Source organism: Ranitomeya variabilis, chromosome 1, assembly GCF_051348905.1.
Source record: "Ranitomeya variabilis isolate aRanVar5 chromosome 1, aRanVar5.hap1, whole genome shotgun sequence".
Taxonomy (NCBI): Eukaryota; Metazoa; Chordata; class Amphibia; order Anura; family Dendrobatidae; genus Ranitomeya; species Ranitomeya variabilis.
In genome coordinates this window covers 157,961,441-157,986,904 of record NC_135232.1, presented here as the reverse complement: position 1 = coordinate 157,986,904, position 25,464 = coordinate 157,961,441, and the positions used below count along the sequence as shown (strand labels likewise).

At 43.2% G+C, this 25,464-nt stretch overlaps 1 protein-coding gene across 8 annotated transcripts in view; it reads right to left on the bottom strand.

Moving 5' to 3' along the window:
- Positions 1 to 25,464, bottom strand: part of FER (FER tyrosine kinase) — a 310,990-nt gene that overhangs the window by 190,576 nt on the left and 94,950 nt on the right. For 6 of the 8 annotated variants that reach the window (XR_013221836.1, XR_013221837.1, XM_077290053.1 and 3 more), the window contains exon 11: positions 23,090 to 23,279. Coding sequence is in view for 6 of the 8 variants with exons in the window: in XM_077290053.1 (XP_077146168.1) it covers positions 23,090 to 23,279 (190 nt within the window). In the remaining 2 variants the exon portion in view is untranslated. Of the gene's footprint in view, positions 1 to 22,618; positions 22,886 to 23,089; positions 23,280 to 25,464 lie in introns of those variants that run through there. The other 2 variants (XM_077290086.1, XM_077290095.1) reach the window with 1 other exon arrangement.

Here is a 25,464-nt window from a genome sequence, read left to right as displayed (position 1 = left end):
AGACAATGTGTACATTCCAATAAGAACAAGGAAAACCATTGCAAAATAAGTTGTGTCCAAACTCTTGAATATTGCTATATAAATACAGTGCTTTACAAAAGTCTTAAGCAGTTGTGGAAAACTGCTGTAAAGCAAGACTACTTAAAAAAAAATAGAAGTGTTAAAATATCATTTTTTATCTAATAAAATTGCAGAGTGAATCTATAAAAGAATTACTGTATATACTCAGGTATAAACCAAGTTTTTCAGCATATCTTTTTGTGCTGAAACCGCCCCCCTCAGCTTATACTTGAGTGAGGGTCCAGAAGATGGAGGATGAGTGGCAGAGCAGCGGGACACAGGAGGCAGGAGCCGGCTGCTGAGGCTAAAGCCTGTGTTTGCTGCTAAAGAGAAATGAATATTTACTGCTAGCGTGATAGATTGGTCTTTCTTGAAGAAAAAGGATTTAGAGTGTTCTGTTTAACAAGTATTATTAAGTGGTTCTTGAATGCACTGTTACACAGGCGCCAATATGTGTAGCATGTACCGTACAATGGTCTCACATTACCGTCTTCATTTCCACTAGTAAAATATCAACAACTAGAAAATAGATGTCCTTGCTCTCCCTAAATGTTCATTGCTACCGAGAAGACACGACGCACAAATGTACCAGTAAATAGTCCACACAGTCATGAGGTCAATTGTGAATTTCAGCTCAATATCAAGTTGCTGATTTCAATGAAATGAATGCCAGAGAAAAAACAGCAACAGAAATAAAGCAATGAAATAGGAGGTCAAGGTTCCATTGATGTTTGTCTAGTCTAACTAGTGTTATGTACGCTGAAATAATGCTTCTAAGAGCATAACAATAATTCATTTCAACTAGCAGAATAGTTTTCACTAGATAACAGACATTTCCTTAGTAGTATGAAATGAAACACAAATTAAATATAGGAAAATGTTTTTATATCCCATGGCTAGAAGCTGATACACAAATATGTGTATCTTGTACCATGAGCCAAGCCTAATAACCAGAATAAAATGTTAATAAGCCATAGAAACAGTCAGATCTCCTTACCAAAAGGTATAAATTAATCTGAATTGTCTATTATTTTGGAAATCTATACAATGCAAAACCATAAAACTCAATGATCGAGAGGGAAAGGGAAAAATAAAGACAAATAGAAAAAAACATCTCAATTCAAATGTGCAGCTATAGTATTTTGTAGCCCTCTACCACTTTCAAAATTGAAATAATAGGATGTTGATTGATTTTTGCAGAAGATGACGGGCAAGCTGTCTTGGGACATGTCTGAACAAGAACAAAACATTCACTCATTGCTCAATGTGCTTGTTAATCAGTAGAGAAGGCGTTGGAGAAAGCGGCATTTTCAGGATGATGAGCTGTGGATTCCAGTAGTCTCCCCCATCAGCTCAACAGGAGAAAGTTTAACCCCTTAACGACCGCCAATGCGCCTTTTAACGGCGGCAGTTATGGGTACTTATGCCTCAGCGCTGCTTTTTAATGGCACTAAGAAATAAGTGTATAGCGCCCCCCAGCGTCGGAATTTTTCCGAATTTCAGTGTTGCGATCGCAGCTATTAACGGAATAACGGCGACCCCCCCCCCCAAAAAAAAAGGCAGATTTCCCATTTAATTACTCTCTCCTCTGATGTGATCGCACAGAGATCGCACAGTAACTCCCCTCCCCAAACATTGTGCTTGGTTGAATCGGTGTCATTGTAACTGAAATACAGTGACAGTACTTTAACAACTTTTAAGGTCAGTTAAACCGCATGTAATGCCATGTTTGTGCAAGAGTTATTAAAGGGAACCTGTCTGTAGGACTGTGCACAGTAACCTAGAGTGTCAGGTTGGGGGCGTTACACCGATTACAATGATACCTTGGTTGATGAAATCCGTCTTGTGGTTGATTAATCTTTATTGTCAGCTTTGAGTTAATTATATGCCCGTGCTCCGGGGGCGGCCTGTACTGGACTTCATGTGGTGCTCTGATTAGCTATTCATCAGTATGGCTCCTGACTGGTCACTAATCCCTCACTGAACGGCCCCCTAGTTTACATAATGAATATTAGATATAGATCTTGGAGAAAAAAAAACTTCTGCAAGCAGGGGCCAGCATATGATGATGATGCATATGTAATGTGTTTATATTGAATTTATTTGCTGTTCTCCTAATTATTCCTTAATAAAAAATAAAAAAAATCTGTTTTAAAAAGGTTTTTTAAAAAAAATGTCTGTAGCAAGACAGCGCCACCGGTGCAGTAGCAGCTATCGCATCACCGAAAGCCGCTACTGAGCAGCAGCGGCTGCCGCCATTTTCAAACTATCTTTTTTTTTTAATATTAGGAGAACAGCAAATAAGTGACTTATAAACACATTACATATGCGACCATGCTGCAGAGCAGGCGCCACCGCCGACCCCTGCTTGCAGAAGGGTTCCCCCCTCAAAATATACCGCACACAATATTCATTATGTAAACTAGGGAGCAGTCAGTGAGGGATCAGTGACCCGTCAGCACTCTGCATTATGAATAGCCAATCCGAGCGCCACATGAAGCCCCCCACACATACACAGGCCGACCGGAGCACGGGCATGTCATTAACTCAAAACTGAAAATAAAGATTAAACAACAACCACAAGACGGATTTCATCAACCCGGGTATCATTGTAATCAGTATAACGGCACCGACCTGACACTGTGTGTAGGTTACTGTGCACAATCCTGACAGGTTCCCTGTTATTAACATGTCTACATATGAAGTCTGCCTCCTCCATATAAGCAGGGAGGAAGTAAAGTGCTGCAGTAATTCACGTCTACACCTACTACTATTCACCCACCCTGCAAATGAATAAACCTAACAGCTTAGGCTACTTTCACACTAGCGTCGGGCTCAGCCCGTCGCAGTGCGTCGGGCCGAGGTCACCGACGCTAGCGCTGTCTCCGCCGAACAACGGGGGCAGCGGATGCATTTTTCCAGCGCATCCGCTGCCCCATTGTGAGGTGCGGGGAGGTGGGGGCGGAGTTCCGGCCACGCATGCGCGGTCGGAAAAAGCGGACCGTCGGCGGCAAAAAACGTTACATGTAGCGTTTTTTTATGCCGACGGTCCGCCACAACACGGCGCAACTATCGCACAACGGTTGCGACGTGTGGCAATCCGTCGCGTAATGTTAGCCAATGGAGAAAAGCACTTTTGCAGGATGCGGTTTTTCTGCAAAACGACGCATTGTGACGGATTGCAGTTAACGCTAGTGTGAAAGTAGCCTTAGAGTACCCACTTGTTAATTCTAGATTATAGACTTATGGTACATTTACACACCAATGTACATGAATGAAAATTACATAAAATACATTCAGTTACAGCTTGACACAGTTCTTGTACAGTACACAGGAGAGACTGCGGCATAAACTGCAATGTGGGAAGTTACAATGACAACACGTCAATTCTGTAGTTTTTAGTTTGAGATCCATTGAGACTATCTGAACTATAACTGTGCATAGACTTTCAAAAAGGCAAGTATCTAGTCCATTAAAAAAAAAAAAAGTTCATTATACAGAAGTACAGATGTCTGAACTATGTAGAATTTACTTCTGTCATTTTACTACACTTTTCATTAACGGTTCTTTCTTCCTTATTATCCGAACATGCCATTGGCATCCGGGAAATTCAGGAGCAGCTGTCCAGTATAAAGAAGGAAAGATGCATTCAATAAATGGTTTGTGGAAAGCAATTACATGATGCCTGTGTGGATCTGATTGATTTGACATAAAGGGGAAAAGTATAATTAATTGATTTGACAGAACTTCAGTCTTGTTTTCTTTTAAGTGTTGCTTTATTGTCGGTCACAAATTTTATAAGTGATCGCAAACATCACTGAATACAAACTCTCAGTAAAGAACTTTATTACACATTCAGAATTCCAGAATTATTAGGCCAAGCTCACAGGGCTGTATTTTCGGTCCGAGTGCTGTCCATGGAAAAACAGACAGCACTGGGACCAATGCTATTCAAAGGGACCATGCAAATAAGGGATTTCTTACACTGACCGAATTGGGAGTGTGGAAAAAAAATTGCATGCACTAGTTTCTTTTGTGCATTAGATGAGATAAACCCATTCAAGTCAATGGGTGTGCAAAAATCAGATGACATGAAATCTGTCTTGTGGTTATTGTTTAATCTTTATTTTCAGTTTTCAGTAAATGATATGCTCGTGCTCTGGGGCGGCCTGTGGGGGGGTCTTCATGTGGTGCTCTGATTAGGTATTTATAATGCAGACTTCCTCAGTGACCTGTCCCCTAGTTTGCATAATGAATACCTGTACATAATGGAAAAAAAAAACCACTTCTGCAGGTAGGTGTTGGCCGTGGTTGTTCAGTAGCAGCTATCGGTGTGTAGAGATCCAATAGCTACTATTGTTGAGGCGCCATCCTCTTGTAGAAAAAAAAAAAATTCCTCCTCCAAATGTTACCGCCCACACCTACACAGTAGCAGCTCTCGGAGATCGCCGAGAACACCTAATCAGAGCACCACATAACGGACCCCCACAGGCCACCCCGCAGCACGAGCATATCATTAACACAAAACTGAAAATAAAATAAAGATAAAACAACCACCACAAGACAGATTTCATCAACCAAGGTTTCATCGTAATCTGTAAGGCGCCGACCTGACACTGTCCGTAGGTTACTGTGCACAATCCTGACAGGTTCCCTTCAAGGTAAACTTGTGATTCGTGAATGCTGATACTGATTGCTTGTGGAACTACTGGTCTCATCAGGACTGATAGCAGCATCATCGGAGGAATAAATGAAATAAATCTAGTATTGTTGTATTAAAAAAAAAAAAAATGCGTTCACAAAAAAGAGCAAACTTACCGTATATACTCGAGTATAAGCCGAGATTTTCAGCCCATTTTTTTAAATTTTTTAAGTGCCCCTCTCGGCTTATACTCAAGTCATTGTCCCAGGTGGGTCGGCGGGGGAGGGAGAGATGTGGCTGTGACATACTCACCTGCTCCTGGCAAGGTCCTTGCATCTCCGATTGTCTTCTCCGGGTGCTGACCGCTTCTTCCAGCGTTGAGCGGTCACAGGGTACCGCTCATTACAGTAATGAATATGGATGCGACTCCACTCCCATAGAGGTTGAGCCGCATATTCATTACTGTAATGAGCGGAACAGGTGACCGCTCAACGCTGGAATAAGCTGTCAGTGCCCGGAGAAGACCATCAGGGAAGGTGCAAGGACCGCGCCGGGAGCAGGTGAGTATAATTGGGAAGGTGAGCAGCATTGCGCGATATTCACATGTCTTCGTTCCACCGTCGGGCGCAGCTCCGTCTTCCGCATCCTCTGCTGTGACGCCCAGGTCAGAGGGCGTGATGGCGTGGTTAGTGCGCACAGTGGAACGGGCACAGGTGAATATTGCAAGTGCTGGGGCCTGAGCGGCGAGAGGTGAGTATGTGATTTTTATATATTTTTTTTTTAATCGCAGCAACAGCATATGAGGCAAATATCTCTATGGAGCATCTTCTGGGGCCATAATCAGCATTTGTGCAGGATTATATGGGGAATATATTTGTATGGGGAATATATTTGTATGGAGCATCTTATGGGGCCCATCATGAACTGTATTGAGCTCCTGGTTCAATATGGATATTCAAAAACATTTAACCTACTGATGTCTCAATTAATTTTACTTTTATTGGTATTTATTTTTATTTTTGACATTTACCGGTAGCTGCAGCATTTTCCACCCTAGGCTTATACTCGAGTAATTACATTTTCCCGTTTTTCTGTGGCAAAGTTAGGGGTCTCGGCTTATACTCGGGTCGGCTTATACTCTAGTATATACGGTAAATATATTTTCTAACTTTGCAAACCCTTTAAAATATGAAAACATCGCAACAAAGGAAATTTTGCACTCACAACAAGCCTGTGAGTACATGATCAATAAGTAATCAATTCCCTTAGGCAACCCTATAGTACTGAAGAGAAAATGGTAAATGGGTCATAACTGATTATTCATGAAAAGTGGAGGAAGATTAACAAAGAAAAAAAATCAATTCTTTCTAAGGCCAAAAAAAAGAAAAATGAAAACTATACACAAACAAAAGGCAGAGAAGTCACCAGTCCATAGTAGGGCATTTCGTCTATAGAATAACACACAGACGAATGGGACATCAAACAAAAAAATAAGGACAGTTGCAAGAATGTAAACATTGGTGATTCCAGAATTACCCCTGGGAAATCATCCTTACCGGCAGCACTGGAAGATGAAGGCTGCGAGGACTTAAGGTACCTTCACACTAAACGACTTTGCAACGATAACGACAACGATCCGTGACGTTGCAGCGTCCTGGATAGCGATATCGTTGTGCTTGACACGCAGCAGCGATCTGGATCCTGCTGTGATATCGCTGGTCGTTGCTGAAAGTCCAGAACTTTATTTGGTCGTCAGATCGGCGTGTATCGTCGTGTTTGACAGCAAAAGCAACGATGCCAGCAATGTTTTACAATGGTAACCAGGGTAAATATCGGGTTACTAAGCGCAGGGCCGCGCTTAGTAACCCGATATTTACCCTGGTTACCATTGTAAATGTAAAAAAAAAAAAAACACAGTACATACTCACCTTCTGATGTCCGTCAGGTCCCTGGCCGTCTGCTTCCCGCACTGACTGAGCGCCGGCCGTAAAGCACAGCACAGCGGTGACGTCACCGCTGTGCTCTGCTTTTACTTTACGGCCGGCCGGCGCTCACAGTCAGTGCGGGAAGCAGACAGCCATCAGAAGGTGAGTATGTACTGTTTTTTTTTTTTTTACATTTACAATGGTAACCAGGGTAAACATCGGGTTACTAAGCGCGGCCCTGCGCTTAGTAACCCGATGTTTACCCTGGTTACCCGGGGACTTCGGCATCGTTGGTTGCTGGAGAGCTCTCTGTGTGACAGCTCTCCAGCGACCACACAGCGACGCTGCAGCGATCGGCATCGTTGTCGATATCGCTGCAGCGTCGCTTAATGTGACGGTACCTTTAGACTAACACACCAACATGTACACCTCTGGAGGCCATTAGGGACTTTGTGCTCCCCACTTGGTCCTGATATTTTGTAATTGCTGAATTCATGTGTAACAGATGGCAGGAAGACCTATGATACACGGTATAAGCAGCGTTCAAGTGCTGCTACACAAACCTATGTGGCCCCAATACAAGTCACACTTTTTATTTATGAAAAAAAAACTACTTCATCCACAAAATGTAATTTATTTGAGCCGACTCGGTCTAAAGAAGTTGGATGAGACAAGTTCTACTGCAATGCAAGTCCAGTATTGTTATATACAAGATGGTGACTCCTATGGTGCATGCGGACAAGGCTACAAATACTCCGATTGTCACTAGGAATCGCAGCAGCATCTGTTATTAATTGCAAATGAATGGATGAATGAATTAATTAATTAATTAATGCATCCAAGGCCACATTTTAAACAGTTCTCTTGTATTGTAAGTTCTTGATGAAAGGTTTTTTTCCACTTTCAGTAAAGTGGACACCAAACACTAAAATAACAAAAATCAGATAATCACCCTCCCCAGGTCCAAGTCGGCTATGTGCTGCTGCAGTGCTAACGTCCTGTTAACCGCTCACATCACCACTGTAGCTAATCACTGAGCTCATCGGCGGTACCAAGATAGAAATCCACCAAGCTCAGTGACTGGATGCAGTGGTGATGTACGCTGTCGGAGTGACATCACCGCTGCAGCCAAAACACAGAGACCTGGGCAGCGGTGCTGTGCATGTGCATAAAGTGCAGCACAGATTCATTCCAACTAAAAGCCAAGATCCTTATATCAGAAACAGAACTGACATTTATAGGACTATTCATAACCTTCCCAAATTCTGAAAACATTTACAGCACATCCTGCACTGAACTACTCAACCTAATTTATTACATACTAGCTGTACTACCCGGCTTCGCCCGGGTTAATGACTGCTGTTAGCAAAATAGAATGTGTTAACAAAAATTTATTCTGCACACAAAAACCACAAAACAAATAGATAGAAATGTAATTATTAAAAGGCAAAAACTAAGCAAATAGAAGCATTTCACAACATATATTAGCTTTGTTATACTGAGAATGTCTTTGTTGCCTATATTAACCAATCAGAGCTCAGGTTAATTAACTGTAGCAAAATAGAAGCTGAGCTGTGATTGGTTGCTATTGGCAGCCTGATAAATCCCCAGCCAACAGGAAGCCCTCCCCCCTGGCAGTATATATTAGCTCACACATACACATAATAGACAGGTCATGTGACTGACAGCTGCCGTATTTCCTATATGGTACATTTGTTGCTCTTGTAGTTTGCTTATTAATCAGATTTTTATTTTTGAAGGACAATACCAGACTTGTGTGTGTTTTAGGGCGAGTTTTATGTGTCAAGTTGTGTGTGTTGAGTTGCGTGTGGCGACATGCATGTAGCGACTTTTGTGAGATGAGTTTTGTGTGGCGACATGCGTGTAGCAACATTTTGTGTGTTGAGTTGCATGTGACAGGTTAGTGTAGCAAGTTGTGTGCAGCAAGATTTGTGCATGGCGAGTTTTGCGCGTGGCGAGTTTTATGTGTGGTGCATTTTGAGTATGTGCAAGTTTTGTGTGAGGCAACTTTTGCATGTGGTGCAACTTTTGTACATGTGGCAATTTTTCTGTGTGTGCAAGTTTTGCATGAGGTGAGTTTTCCATGAGGTGAGTTTTGCACGTGTGGCGAGTTTTGCGTGAGCCTAGTTTTGCATATGGCGAGTTTTGCATGTAGCGAGTTTTGAGTGGTGACTTTTGTGTTTCGACTTTTATGTGGCGAGGTTGGTGTGTGTGTGTGGTGAAATGTGTGCTGAGGGTGGTATATGTGTTCAAGCACGTGGTAGTGTGTGGCGCATTTTGTGTTTGTGTTCATATCCCCGTGTGTGGTGAGTATCCCATGTCGGGGCCCCACCTTAGCAACTGTACGGTATATACTCTTTGTCGCCATCGCTCTCATTCTTTAAGTCCTCATTGTTCACATCTGGCAGCTGTCAATTTTCCTCCAACACTTTTCCCTTCACTTTTTCCCCATTATGTAGATAGGGGCAAAATTGTTTGGTGAATTGGAACGCGCGGGGTTAAAATTTCACCTCACAACATAGCCTATGACGCTCTCGGGGTCCAGACGTGTGACTGTGCAAAATTTTGTGGCTGTAGCTGCGACGGTACAGATGCCAATCCCGGACATACACACATACATACATACACACATTCAGCTTTATATATTAGATATACCTGTATGTAATCTCCTGTATATAGTATATACCTGTGTGTCATCTCACCTATATATAGTATATATCTGTGTGTCATCTCCTGTATATAGTATATACCTGTATGTCATCTCCTCCTATACATAGCATATACCTGTGTCATCTCCTCCTGTATATACTATATACCTGTAGGTAATCTGCTCCTGTATATAGTATATACCTGTGTGTCATCTCCTCCTGTATATAGTATATACCTGTATGTCATCTCCTCCTGTATGTAGTATGTACCTGTATGTCATCTCCTCCTCTATATAGTATATACCTGTGTGTCATCTCTCCTGTATATAGTATATATCTGTGTGTCATCTCCTCCTGTATATAGTATATACCTGTGTGTCATCTCCCCTGTAAATAGTATATACCTGTGTGTCATCTCCTGTATATAGTATATAGCTGTATGCCATCTCCTCCTGTATTAGCCCTCGTTCACACGTTATTTGGTCAGTATTTTTACCTCAGTATTTGTAAGCTAAAATGGCAGCCTGATAAATCCCCAGCCAACAGTAAGCCCACCCCCTGGCAGTATATATTAGCTCACACATACACATAATAGACTGGTCATGTGACTGACAGCTGCCGGATTCCTATATGGTACATTTGTTGCTCTTGTAGTTTGTCTGCTTATTAATCAGATTTTTATTTTTGAAGGATACCAGACTTGTGTGTGTTTTAGGGCGAGTTTCGTGTGTCAAGTTGTGTGTGTTGAGTTGCGTGTGGCGACATGCATGTAGGGACTTTTGTGAGATGAGTTTTGTGTGGCGACATGCGTGTAGCAACTTTTTGTGTGTCGAGTTGCATGTGACAGGTTAGTGTAGCAAGTTGTGTGCAGCAAGTTTTGCGCATGGCGAGTTTTGCGCGTGGCGAGTTTTATGTGTGGTGCCTTTTGAGTATGTGCAAGTTTTGTGTGAGGCAACTTTTGCATGTGTTGCAACTTTTGTGCATGTGGCAATTTTTCTGCGTGTGGCAATTTTTCTGCGTGTGCAAGTTTTGCGTGTGGCGAGTTTTGCACGTGTGGCGAGTTTTGCATGTGGAGAGTTTTGCGCGTGGCGAGTTTTGAGCGGCGACTTTTGTGTTTCTACTTTTATGTGGCGAGGTTGGTGTATGTGTGGTGAAATGTGCACTGAGGGTGGTATATGTGTTCGAGCACGTGGTAGTGTGTGGCGCATTTTGTGTGTGTGTTCATATCCCCGTGGTGGTGTGATTATCCCATGTTGGGGCCCCACCTTAGCAACTGTACAGTATATACTCTTTGGTGCCATCGCTGTCATTCTTTAAGTCCCCCTTGTTCACATCTGGCAGCTGTTAATTTGCCTCCAACACTTTTCCTTTCATTTTTTCCCCATTATGTAGATAGGGGCAAAATTGTTTGGTGACTTGGAAAGCGCGGGGTTAAAATTTCACCTCACAATATAGCTTTGACGCTCTCAGGGTCCAGACGTGTGACTGTGCAAAATTTTGTGCCTGTAGCTGCGACGCCTCCAACACTTTTCCTTTCACTTTTTCCCCATTATGTAGATAGGGGCAAAATTGTTTGGTGAATTGGAAAGCGCGGGGTTAAAATTTCACCTCACAACATAGCCTATGACGCTCTCGGGGTCCAGACGTGTGACTGTGCAAAATTTTGTGGCTGTAGCTGCTACGGTTCAGATGCCAATCCCGGACATACATACATACATACATACATACACACACACACACATTCAGCTTTATATATTAGATTTTAAGAGTCGGTATCTACCGCAAAGCAGTATCAATATAAACATCAGTTCAAGGCACAAAAAATAAGCCTTCACACAGCCCAAGTTTCCGAAAAATGAAAACGCTACAGGGCTCGGAAAATGGCGACATAACCTACACGTTTGATATCTGTGTACTTACACTGACCTGGAGAATCATATTGCAAGGTCAGTTTTACCATATAGTGAAAATGGTAAATTAAAAAAAAAAAAAAAATTGTGGAATTGCACATTTTTGGATAATCACAAGGTCATAAGATGGCCAAATTATTTGGCTGATTATTTAGCTCTCCATTCTATCTGTCAAAAATAAAATGAATTCTGACAGAACAGCCTTATACTTTGGTAAAACTTATGTTTTTTTCATCATTTTGCAGCTCCTGTTTAGCGGTCAAAATTTTGCAGCATGCATTAACAAATAAATAATGGAATTTTTCAAGACCAGACGAAGAGCATCACAAAAGATATTTATCATAGAACCAGTAAAAATGAAAGCAAAGGCAGCACAACTCTACATTGTACAAATATTTTAAAGGAGGTATACAATATTTTACAACAAAAAAAAAAATGTACCCAAGTACTAACAGGCAGGTAATTACAGTTTACCGGCCTGTTGTATCCAGTACCGACCGCTCCTGCCGGGAATTCAGAAGCCTCTGCCGAGATCACGTCCGCAGGGCAGAGGCTTCTGTTCCGCTCTGTCAACGGGGCGGGACTTTCGGTGTCATTCTGATTCACAGCCGGATCCCTGCTGCCTAACTGGGGCAGCCGGCTGTCAGTCAGAATGATGCTGGAAGTCCCGCCACGTCGCATCAGCAGAGGCGGCTGAATCCTCTCTGTACCGGGGAAGAATGGCGCCGGACACAACAGGCATTAGCTGGAGTGGTGCTTTAAGGGTCTGTGCACACGCTGCGGAATTTGCTGCGGATCCGCAGCGGTTTTGACACTGTGGATCTGCAGCAGTTTTCCATGCGTTTACAGTACCATGTAAACCTATGGAAAATAAAATCCGCAGTGCACATGCTGCGGAAAAAAACTCAAGGAAACGCAGAGGGTTACATTCCGCAGCATGTCAATTCTTTGTGCGGATTCCGCTGTGGTTTACACCTGCTCCATAATAGGAATCCGCAGGTGTAAAACCGCAGGTGCAATCCGCACAAAAACCGAGGTAATTCCGCAGTAAATCCGCAGTGCGGTTTACCTGCGGATTTACAAAAATGGGTGCGGAAAAATCTGCAGAGATCCCGCTTACGTGTGCACATAGCCTAACACTTCTAAAGAAGTCAGTATCTACAATCTGTAGTGAAAGTCAGTAAACTTTCTAACATGAATCTGACCATAAATACGCTGTGCCATAATCACGGAAAGGACAAAGCGAGTGAAGCAATTTATAGCGGCATGAAAAGGAGTCCCGCTTGTCTTCAGCAATCAGACCCTTAATCGGTCTGGACAGTAATGACTGTAAGGACACTTCCAGGACTAGATACAATTTACTTTCAATGTCACCGAAGCCAAGATAAAAGTACAATATGAAAAACAGACCGGAATGGATGTCAAATGCAGGCACTGATTTTACCGACATGTAAATGTGCCGAATGTAAAAAGCACAAACGGGCATCTGTCATCGGTGGCTCTAGAGAGAGATGGCCTTCATTGCCTGCGGATAAAGGGGTCAGCAGCTGGTTTATGGCCAGCGTTTCCATCTTGACAAACATTAAAAAAGAAATAAGATGGGGAACATCATAAGTTGATTAAAACCAGTAAATTTTATTTCTTTCCGTTTCTTTTTTATTCTCCTTTCCTACAGCCGCACTCAAAGGCATATATATATATATATATTTTTTTTTTTTTTTCTATTTTTAAATCTCCTCTTTTTACAACCAGCATAACCTGGGTGAAATGGATGTGAAGTCAAGTGTAGAGGTAAAATGGAAAGATTATTCCTGCCAGGCTAGGGAAGGCTGAAACGACAGGCGTACGGCCATTGCTGTATCAGACCAGTCCAAATGCTGTTCTCTAAGAGACAATTTATTTCCAGGCAGAGATCAAAACCCAGAAATATATACAAATTATAATTATGCTTTCATCCCAGCAGTGCCTGAAAAGATCATTAATGGTTCAAGGTCAGCAAAACACTGGGCTATGCCCATACACACAGCCTATAGAATAGAAAGCCCTGTATAAACCTGCTAACCCTGACAAGCTCAGGAAGCAGGGGAGCTACGCTGCCAACATGTGAACAATGCTTTAAGACTAACTGTCAATAGCAGGGTACCTATAGTGCGTGTCCATAAGGAATAACACTACTCCTGCCCACCATGTAACAGTGTACTGTATAGCATTTCCCCTCATTAGACATCATTTTTGTTACTTTTCCCTGCATTCGGATCGCGAGTGGAAGGAGACCTGGACCTCCTATTCAACGTTCACACAGGGGAGCAGGATCAGCTCTTCTCTGTCTCTCAGTAGAACACTCCCTCCAGCAGGAGCAGCATTAAGACCATTTTTCAGCAGTACTGAGCAGTGTAGCTGTGAATCTAACACTGCAGTGAGGTACAGCAATTACTAAAAGCTGCAGGCACGTTTCTATGCCTCTCTTGCTTCAGTCTGCCCTCCAGCAGTTTCTGCCTCCACCACCTCCCATCTCTCTAGACCTTTATGGGCTGCATGTAACCTTATATCTCTGTGTACGGATATCATTGTGTAAGGCTAAGTTCACATCTGTTTTTCTGTTCTATTCTAGTAACAGAAACACAGAATTCAAGTAGGAGATGGAGTTTCACATGATGGGCACAAACAGCACAGACTGACCACATTCACTGTAATGGGGTTCATCAGGTTTCCATTATGGAGTCCGTCATCTTTCTGGAAAAATAGCTTCTGGCACAAATGATGGATTGTTTTAACAGCACCTAAGATGCAGATGTGATCAGAAGCTAAGAATATGTTCCAAGCACCAGGCTGAGAGTAAAAGTGGAAAAATTGGCTGAACATTGAAGACAAAATGCAAGAAATGTTTGTGAAATATGATACTTAACACTTTTTAATACTCATTTAAAATATTAATAGAAAGAAAAGCTTAGATGCTAATTACTATTTAGGAGTTATTTAATTTCCAAACTATAGGACAAAAAAAGGACAATGGAGCAACAATAGTAAAACAATACTATAAATATGTCTTGACATAGAGCTCCACCTAGTGGTACATTTTAGGTAACCTCTCAAATGTTTATACTGCAACTTCAAGCCTGATACATAATATAGTAATAGGTACAGATTATGACGAGCAAAAAAGTGAAGATCGATGAGTGTACAAAAACAAGGAAAGCTATCATTACATTAATCAAAACCTTTAAAAGATTGAAAAATAAGTACAATGGCCATACTAACTAAAAAAAAAAAAAAACAGTCTACGTGAGAAAAGCTAGAACATTATGGGTAAGACAAAATGTGATCTGTTTTAAATTAATGTAAGGGTTAAAAAAAAAAAAAGGGACGGGAATCTAATAAAAACAAATCTATAAACCTGCTCAAACCGCCGTAGCTCCAGCACAGACGCTCCAGCACAGACGCTCCAGCACAGACGCTCCAGCACAGACGCTCCAGCACAGACGCTCCAGCACAGACGCTCCAGCGATCTCCCCTTACTGTCCCCCAGTGATGACATGCTGCAGATGCATGCGCCTGCCCAAGAGCAGCGAGACTGCAGCAGTCACGTGTGTACAGCATGGGCCACTGCCGGACTAGTACTCAGAAAGCACTGGGAAACAAAGCAGCAGCTAGCAGACTGGAGATTTAACCTTTGTTTTAACCCCTTCCCGACCTTTGACGCATACGCTGCGTCATGAAAATCGGTGCCAATCCGACCTGTGACGCAGCGTATGCGTCATGGAGGGATCGCGCTCCTGCAGATCGGGTGAAAGGGTAAACTCCAATTTCACCCGATCTGCAGGAACAGGGGGAGTGGTGCTTCAGCCCAGGGGGGGTGGCTTCACCCCCTCGTGGCTACGATCGCTCTGATTGGCTGTTGAAAGTGAAACTGCCAATCAGAGTGATTTGTAATATTTCACCCCAAAAAACGGTGAAATATTACAATCCAGCCATGGCCGATGCTGCAATATCATCGGCCATGGCTGGAAAACCTAATCTGCCCCCACCCCACCCATCGCCCCCCCAGTGCTCCGTTACGTGGTCCGCCCCCCTAAGTCGTCCTGTCCGCTCCTCCGTCCTCCTGTCCGCTCCCCCCTCCCTGTGCTCCGGTCCCCCCCCCGTGATCCGATCACCCCCCTACATACTTACCGGGCCTCCCGGTGTCCGTCTGGCTTCTCCCTGGGCGCCGCCATCTTCCAATATGGCGGGCGCATGCGCACTGCGCCCGCCGAATCTGCCAGCTGGCAGATTCGTTTCAGATGTATTTTGATCACTGCGATATAGCCTATCACAGAGATCAAAATAAAAAAAATAGTAAATGACCCCCCTTTATCACCCCCATAGGGACAATAATAAAAATAAATAAAATATATATATTTTTTTTTCTGCTAGGGTTAGGGTTAGAACTGGGGTTAGAATTAGGGGTAGGGATAGGGGTAGGGTTAGGGCATGTGCACACAGTGCGGATTTGGCTGCGAATCCGCAGCGGATTGCCGCGGATCCGCAGCGGATCGGCCGCGGATCCGCCGCGGATCGGCCGCAGATCCGCAGCGGATTGGCCGCTGCGAATTCGTAGCAGTTTTCCATCAGGTTTACAGTACCATGTACACCTATGGAAAACCAAATCCGCTGTGCCCATGGTGCGGAAAATACCGTGCGGAAACGCTGTGTATTTTCCGCAGCATGTCAATTTTGTGCGGATTCCGCAGCGTTTTACACCTGTTCCTCAATAGGAATCCGCAGGTGAAATCCGCACAAAAAACACTGGAAATCCGCTGTAAATCCGTAGGTAAAACGCAGTGCCTTTTACCTGCGGATTTTTCAAAAATGGTGTGGAAAAATCTCACAGGAATTCGCAAAGTGGGCACATAGCCTTAGGGTTAGGGTTGGAATTAGAGTTAGGGTACTGTCTCACAGTGGCACTTTGATCGCTACGACGGTACGATCTGTGACGTTCCAGCGATATCCATACGATATCGCTGTGTCTGACACGCAGCAGCGATCAGGGACCCTGCTGAGAATCGTACGTCGTAGCAGATCGTTTGGAACTTTCTTTCGTCGCTGGATCTCCCGCTGTCATCGCTGGATCGTTGTGTGTGACAGCTATCCAGTGATGCGTTCACTTGTAACCAGGGTAAACATCGGGTTACTAAGCGCAGGGCCGCGCTTAGTAACCCGATGTTTACTGTGGTTACCAGCGTAAAAGTAAAAAAAAAAAAAAAAAACGTACATACTCACATTTCGGTGTCCTTCAGGTCCCTTGCCGTCTGCTTCCCGCTCTGACTGTCTGCTGGCCGGAAAGTGAGAGCACAGCACAGCAGTGACGTCACCGCTGCGCTCTGCTCTCACTGTACGGCGGCACTCAGTCAGAGTGGGAAGCAGACGGCAAGGGACCTGAAGGACACCGAAATGTGAGTATGTACGTTTTTTTTTTTTACTTTTACGCTGGTAACCACGGTAAACATCGGGTTACTAAGCGCGGCCCTGCGCTTAGTAACCCGATGTTTACCCTGGTTACCCGGGACCTTGGCATCGTTGGTCGCTGGAGAGCGGTCTGTGTGACAGCTCCCCAGCGACCACACAATGACTTTCCAACGATCACGGCCAGGTCGTATCGTTGGTCGTGATCGTTGGTAAATCGTTATGTGAGATGGTACCCTTAGGGTTGGAATTAGGGCTAGGGTTGGAAACAGGGTTAAGATTAGGCTTGTGGTTAGGGTTAAGGATAGGGTTAGGGTTGTGTTGGGGTTACAGTTGTGGGTAGGGTTGGGATTAGGGTTAGGATTAGGGTTGGATTTAGGGTTACGGGTGTGTTGGGGTTAGGGTTGTGGTTAGGGGTGTGTTGGGGTTAGGGTTGTGATTAGGGTTATGGCTACAGTTGGGATTAGGGTTAGGGGTGTGTTGGGGTTAGTGTTGAAGTTAGAATTGAGGGGTTTCCACTGTTTAGGCACATCAGGGGTCTCCAAACTCAACATGGCGCCACCATTGATTCCAGCCAATCTTGCGTTCAAAAAGTCAAATGGTGCGCCCTCCCTTCCAAGCCCCGACGTGCGCCCAAACAGTGGTTTACCCCCATATATGGGATACCAGCATACTCAGGACAAACTGGGCAACAAATATTGGGGTCCAATTTCTCCTGTTACCCTTGCAAAAATAAAAAATTACTTGCTAAAACATAATTTTGAGGAAAGAACAATTATTTTTTATTTTCACGGCTCTACGTTATAAACTTATGTGAAACACTTGGGGGTTGAAAGTGCTCACCACACATCTAGATAAGATCCTTTTGGGGTCTAGTTTCCAAAATGGGGTCACTTGTGGGGTGTTTCTACTGTTTAGGCACATCAGGGGCTCTGCAAATGCAACGTGACGCCCGCAGACCATTCCATCAAAGTCTGCATTTCAAATGTCACTACTTCCCTTCCGAGCCCTGACGTGCGCCCAAACAGTGGTTTACCCCCACATATGAGGTATCAGCGTACTCACAACAAACTGAGCAACAAATATTGAGGTCCAATTTCTCCTTGTGAAAATAAACAATTGCTTGCTAAAACATCTTTTTTGGAGGAAAGAAAAATTATTTTTTATTTTCACGGCTCTGCGTTGTAAACTTATGTGAAGCACTTGGGGGTTGAACGTGCTCACCCCACATCTAGATAAGTTCCTTGGGGGGTCTAGTTTCCAAAATGGGGTCACTTGTGGGGGGGTTTCTACTGTTTAGGCACATCAGGGGCTCTGCAAACGTAACATGATTCCCGCAGACCATTCCATCAAAGTCTGCATTCCAAATCGTCACTACTTCCCTTCCAAGCCCCGCCATGTGCCCAAACAGTGGTTTACCCCCACATATGGGGTATCAGCGTACTCAGGAGAAACTGGACAACAACTTTTGGGGTCAAATTTTTCCTGTTACCCTTCGGAAAATTAAAAAATTCTGGGCTAAAAAAATATTTTTGAGGAAAGAAAACACATTTTTTATTTTCACGGCTCTGCGTTATAAACTTCTGTGAAGCACTTGGGGGTTCAAAGTGCTCACCACACATCTAGATAAGTTCCCTTGCGGGTCTAGTTTCCAAAGTGGGGTAAATTGTGGGGAGTTCCTACTGTTTAGGCACATCAGGGGCTCTGCAAATGCAACGTGACGCCCGCAGAGCATTCCATTAAAGTCTGCATTTCAAAACGTCACTACTTCCCTTCCGCTCCCCGACGTGTGCCAAAACAGTGGTTTACCCCCACATATGGGGTATCAGCATACTCAGGAGAAACTGCACAACAACTTTTGGGGTCCAATTTCTCCTGTTACCCTTGGGAAAATAAAAAATTGTGGGTTAAAAAATCATTTTTGAGGAAAGAAAAATAATTTTTTATTTTCATGGCTCTGCGTTATAAACTTCTGTGAAGCACTTGAGGGTTCAAAGTGCTCACCACACATCTAGATTAGTTCCTTGGGAGGTCTAGTTTCCGAAATGGGGTCACTTGTGCGGGAGCTCCAATGTTTAGGCACACAAGGGCTCTCCAAACGTGACATGGTGTCCGCTAATGATTGAAGCTAATTTTCCATTCAAAAAGCCAAATGGCATGCCTTCCCTTCTGAGCCCTGCCGTGCGCCCAAACAGTGGTTTACCCCCACATATGGGGTATCATCGTACTCAGGACAAACTGGACAACAACATTTGGGGTCCAATTTCTCCTATTATCCTTGGGAAAATAAAAAACTCCGGGCTAAAAATCATTTTTGAGGAAAGAAAAATATTTTTTTATTTTCATGGCTCTGCGTTATAAACTTCTGTGAAGCACCTGGGGGTTTTAAGTGCTCACTATACATCTAGATTAGTTCCTTGTGGGGTCTAGTTTCCAAAATGGGGTCACTTGTAGGGGAGCTCCAATGTTTAGGCACACAGGGGCTCTCCGAACGCAACATGTTGTCCACTAACGATTGGAGCTAATTTTCCATTCAAAAAGTCAAATGGCGCGCCTTCCCTTCCAAGCCTTGCCGTGCACCCAAACAGTGGTTTACCCCCACATATGAGGTATCGGCATACTCAGGAGAAATTGCCCAACAAATTTTAGGATCCATTTTATCCTGTTGCCCATGTGAAAATGAAAAAATTGAGGCTAAAAGAAATTTTGTGTGAAAAAAAAGTACTTTTTCATTTTTACGGATTAATTTGTGAAGCACCTGGGGGTTTAAAGTGCTCACTATGCTTCTAGATAAGTTCCTTGGGGGGTCTAGTTTCCAAAATGGGGTCACTTGTGGGGGAGCTCCAATGTTTAGGCACACGGGGGCTCTCCAAACGCGACATGGTGTCCGCTAAAGATTGGAGCCAATTTTTCATTCAAAAAGTAAAATGGTGCTCCTTCCCTTCCGAGCCCTGCCGTGCGCCCAAACAGTGGTTTACCCCCACATATGAGGTATCAGCGTACTGAGGACAAATTGGACAACAACATTCGTGGTCCAGTTTCTCCTTTTACCCTTGGGAAAATAAAAAAATTGTTGCTAAAAGATCATTTTTTGACTAAAAAGTTAAATGTTAATTTTTCCCCTCCTTGTTGCTTCTGCTGCTGTGAAACACCTGAAGGGTTAATAAACTTCTTGAATGTGGTTTGGAGCACCTTGAGGGGTGCAGTTTTTAGAATGGTGTCACTTTTGGGTATTTTCAGCCATATAGAACCCTCAAACTGACTTCAAATGTGAGGTGGTCCCTAAAAAAAATGGTTTTGTAAATTTTGTTGTAAAAATGAGAAATCACTGGTCAAATTTTAACCCTTATAACTTCCTAGCAAAAAAAAAAATTTGTTTCCAAAATTGTGCTGATGTAAAGTAGACATGTGGGAAATGTTATTTATTAACTATTTTGTGTCACATAACTCTCTGGTTTAACAGAATAAAAATTCAAAATGTGAAAATTGCAAAATTTTCAAAATTTTCGCCAAGTTTCCGTTTTTTTCACAAATAAACTCAGAAATTATCAACCTAAATTTACCACTAACATGAAGCCCAATATGTCAGGAAAAAACAATCTCAGAACCACAAGGATCCGTTGAAGCGTTCCTGAGTTATTACCTCATAAAGGGACACTGGTCAGAATTGCAAAAAATGGCAAGGTCATTAAGGCCAAAATAGGCTGGGTCATGAAGGGGTTAATACTGTCTTTCCTGTGCTTAGCAAACCTTTACTAACTCTTTAGCGATACGGAAATATAAAGAGTTTGTAGAACATATCTGCAAATCCTTATTCTTAAATGCATGGATTTGGGGCTAACCATTTTTTGGCAAATGGGTTTCATTAAAAATGTTGCATCGTTTTTGCAATTGATATTGCAATTTTGGGAGGAGTACAAACAGGAAGAGAGATAATTCTGGCTTTTCTTCCCTTTACGTTATTGATTGAATAATATAACATTTTCACAGATCGGACTTTTATGAACGTGGCAATACCAAATATGCAAAAGGTAGCGGAAACCACAGCCCTCCAATAAATGTCATTTATCAAAAATAATCTCCTTAGTTCCTAAAACAGCATTAAATATAGTGACTAGTGATGAGTAGTGATGAGCGACTTTGATCGGGTCAGGGCTGACTTGGCAAGCTATAGCACTTGCCGAATAAGCTGCAGAGGAAACCCGGATACATGGAGAGAGCCGGCTGGTCAGGTGTCCGGTGCCGCAGCTGCAAGTGTCGCAGCTGTGTTACTGTCACAGCACATGCATGGAGAGCCCAACACACAGGCTGTCCATCCATATATGAGCCGTGCTTGTCACACAGCCGCGACACATGCAGCTGCGGCACCGGACAGCTGACGAGCCGGCACGCTCCATGTATCCGGGTTCCCTCTGCAACTTATTCGGCAAGTGCTACAGCTTGCCAAGTCAGCCCTGACCAGATCAAAGTCGCTCATCTCTAGTGATGAACGTGCTCAAATAAGGTGTCAAATAGATCTACGAACCAGCGCCGATCTATACCGTTTGGTTATGTTCCCATGATGAGTTATTGGAGAGTTTATGATGTTGCAGCATTTCTGCACCTATTACATGCGTTTTTATTGCGTCTTTGGTGCTGTACCTTTGTCTCTTTGGTGTGTCATGGATTAAATAAAGCGGTTTTGTTTTTGATACTTCCTGGTACATGGCATTGACAAAAGTTTATTGAGAGTCAGTGGAAAAACACTATAAATGCTTGAGTTTTTACTTGAGATCCTCTGTATCTCATGCTAGTTTATGGGGACATCCACATATAAACCTCAGCACACCCACAAGAGGAATTGACATGCTGCGAATGTTAAACACGCACTGCAGTTTGTGAGAAATGCTTCACGTGGCCACTCCTGCGCTCTAGATCATACGGAACAATCCAGAGCTGCTCACCTGCCCATAGACGCAGGCCGGGTTCACATTAGCGTTCGAGTCCGTGGTACTGCGGACTGCTTTCTTTTAAGCTCCGCCTACTTCCGCATGCGTCCTGCATACCTATCTTTAACACTGTGTATGCAGGGACATGCGTTGTATGTGGATGCGTCTGCGTGCGTCATTTTGAAGTGCTCTCCGAACGCAACAGTTTGCATTTTCTTGCATTCGGCGGGCACGTCAAAACGACGAACGAGGACACATCCGCATACAATGCATGTCCCTGCATACACAGTGTTAAAGATCGGTACGCAGGACGCAAGCGGAAGTAGCCAGAGCTTAAGGAAACAAGTCCGCAGCACCACGCTGCAGACTCAAACACTAATGTGAGCCTTAGATATCCGTCACAGACAATTAGTCTAGAGCTCAATACATGCAGGAGACTTAACATATCTGGTCAGACGTTTTCCAGAAACAAGAACACTCTAGTCCATAGGCGATGTCTTTTATTGCATGTCAGCCCATTCAGAGGAGAGTCGTTTTCACATATTGTAAACCATGGTACGGTATGGAGCCCAACCATGGAAATCATCATGTGTAAATGGGCCTTCACTTTGTGATGCGAGAGCGCGCACCCTGCTGCAGAATATGGTGCAGAGGCTTGGTACATAGGACATTACTTTGGCCCACCTGCAATACTTTTCAATGTAAAAAGGTCAGAAAAGATCATATCTATATGGTTTCAAGCTTTTTTTTTCTCCTGTACTAAAACCTTTTGATTATAAAATAAATATATAATTTATTGTTCATGTTTTAGAACTACACACATATTACATAATATAAAGGTAAAAGGACAAGGCCCACAATTCAACCACAGCCATATGGACCAACCTAGAGGAAGTTCAGAGAAGAGCTACCAGGATGGTGAGCAGACTGCTAAGTATGTCCTACTAGGAACGGTTAAAGGATCTGGGAATGTTTAGCTTGCAAAAAAGAAGGCTAAGAGGAGACTAAGTAGCCGTCTACAAATATCTGACAGAATGTCACAATGTAGAGGGATCATCTTTATTCTCATTTGCACATGGAAACACGAGAAGCAATGGAATCAAACTGAAAGGGAGGAGACACAGATTAGATATTAGAAAAAAAAAACTTTTTGACAGTGAGGGTGATCAATGAGTGGAACAGGCTGCCACGAGAGGTGGTGAGTTCTCCTTCAATGGAAGTCATCGAGAAGAGGCTGGACAGACATCTGTCTGAGATGGTTTATTGAATCCTGCATTGAGCAAATGGTTGGCTATAATGACCCTGGAGGTGCCTAGAATTGGGGAGCGGGGGAAAATGTTCAGTGTACTGCATTTACAGCTATGCTACACAGGCAATGAGGGTACCTTACCAATATGATTTACCAGTATAACGTTAATACTGGAGAACGTAAACACAAGAGTCCTATGGACCACTCTGCACCTGTCCACACACTTCTACAACGATTAACATGGCTGAATTAAACAAAGCCGCTTACCATAGAAGTGACCGATCTGGCATCTTCTTCATAATTTACTACAGGAGGGGGTTCCTTCCCTTCATTCTCTTGAACCTTCTGATCAAGCAGCTCCTTCTGAGCAGATAACTTGGTTTCTGTACACTTGAGGTGCTGAACTGACTGCTTTAACTCTTCCAGAGCCTGTTTCCGACTTAACAACAGCACAATACTAAAGAGAGGGCATAAAAAAAAAAAACACATTTATATAAAATAAAAAATAAATAGCCTTTTGAGAAAGGAAGAGAACAGAAACTCAAAAGCCACTGGATGCAGCAATCCAAAAAGGCAATATCGATCTATTAACAAGACTTGCCAAGTGACTTAAGATAAGAAGTCAAACTAGGCACTCCCCCACCCTTATTTCGGCAGATTTATCAGAGTTGTTTGACTTGAACTTTAACATCCTCAAAATGACTGTATTGCCTAGACTTTTGTATTTACTACAAACTATCCCGACCTATATCCCATCCTCCTTCTGGATGAGGGTCCAAAGTAAATTCAGCCAATTTGTTTGGTCGGCGGGGCATCCAAGAATTCATAATACTGCTTTGGTGCTTCCAAATGATTTGGAGGTATAGGCATGCCACACTGCCGAAAATACTATCTTGCATCCGCCCATGCAAGAATCTTAGATATTCTGCACTGCAGAGAATCTAAACTGTGGGTTCATATGGCCTATGAGTCTTGTCATACATCAGTTTCCACTCTACCATGGACTTGGCCTATTTTGGTCCGAAATAACATCTTTATTCCATTTAGTCTCAGGCAAACACTATCCACATTCCCAGTATAAAGGGAATTCTAATTGACCCATTAGGACCGTTATCCCACATAACAGATAACTCAAAATTCCCATCCGGTGACTCCTCAAGCCTTTTTCTGGGTAGCTCCAAGAGAAACCCCTTGCTTCTTTATCTTGTGGGTCCTGAGGGTGTATTGCTTCCCCTCTCAGTTATTCTATTTCATCGTCCACAGAAAGCGAGATATTCTTTTGAATATATGCTACTAGTGCATTTTTTCTCTACATTTGCCAATCATTTTGAATGGGTGTGCCCCCTTTCTTCGTTTGAATCCCTATGTATGGCTCCCACTAACCCTGTAAAGGCAATATCCGTTATCTATAAGTTTCTATTGGATAGTACTCCGGATAGGCTTCCCCCTTTTTATAAAGCATGGGAAATGGAGGTCCGTCAATCCTTTACAAGAGAACCATGGTATAAATGTTTCCATCTCTCTCATAAATCTAATTTAGCCAACTTGTTATAAAATAGTATCTAGAGGGTATCGTGTTCTCTTGGTCTTACATAAATGGTTCCCGGAGAGTATCCAACTTGTGAGGGTGATGTGGGGCCCATGTGGGTTCGATGTCGCATATATGGTGGGCATGCCCGGCCTTGGCGGCCTTCTGGGAGGGTGTTCTTAAAGCATTTAAAGAAATGACGGGGGTGTCAATCCCTAAAAGCCCAGAAGCAATTCTACTATTTGTTTCTCATGCCTAAGCATGCTTTCAAGAAATTGTTATTGAGGCACCTTCTTCAGGCCACTAAAGTCGTAATTCCACGACACTGGAAGTCTTTAGACCCACCTTCGCTAGAGGAATGGTTTGGGGAGGTGGCTAGAGTTCACAGATGGAACTCCTGATAGCCCATACACAAGAGGCAGCTAACAAAGTGGCTGAGAAATGGTTTCATCGGGAATCCTTCTTATCCTCACCAGTGTAACAAAATAAGCTAAGAACATTTCTACCTTATCCTTTTACGATATTTGATATGCCGGTATTATAGTACATACACCATCTGTCTTAGTGATTTGTCCTCAAGGTCCCTATAAACATTTCTTCTCTTTTCTCTTTTCCTTGTTGTTTAGGGTAACAGGTTGTCAATTGTCTTTTGCAAACTACTGTTGATACCGCGTGGAGTTGTTTGTTTTCATGTAACTAAACAATTCTCCATTTCATTAGCTAATATGCCATATGGTGTGTGTTCGAATGAACCTGTTGATTGTTTTTGTTGTGCATTATAAAAACAATAAAAAAAAAAATTGGAATCAGAAACTAGACAGTCACCTTGCAAACAAGTACTTTTGGGTGTCTGCCATTATCAGTGCAAAGCAGGAGCACGGGTTTGACTCGGGTAGAGGCTCTGCTAGGTAAAGGGGTAAAGTGTCTCCTCGTGGAGAGTGCCAGGCTAGTCTAAGGAGACTCCGACAACTCCTTCTCAACTGCTATATTCCCCCTTCTAAAATAATTACAGCCTAAACTCACCTCTGGTGTTGGCGCCATTTCAGGGACGTCTGTGCTGGGTCTCATATGATGTCACGTGAGTGCAGACACCAATCAGAGGACTCCTCATTCT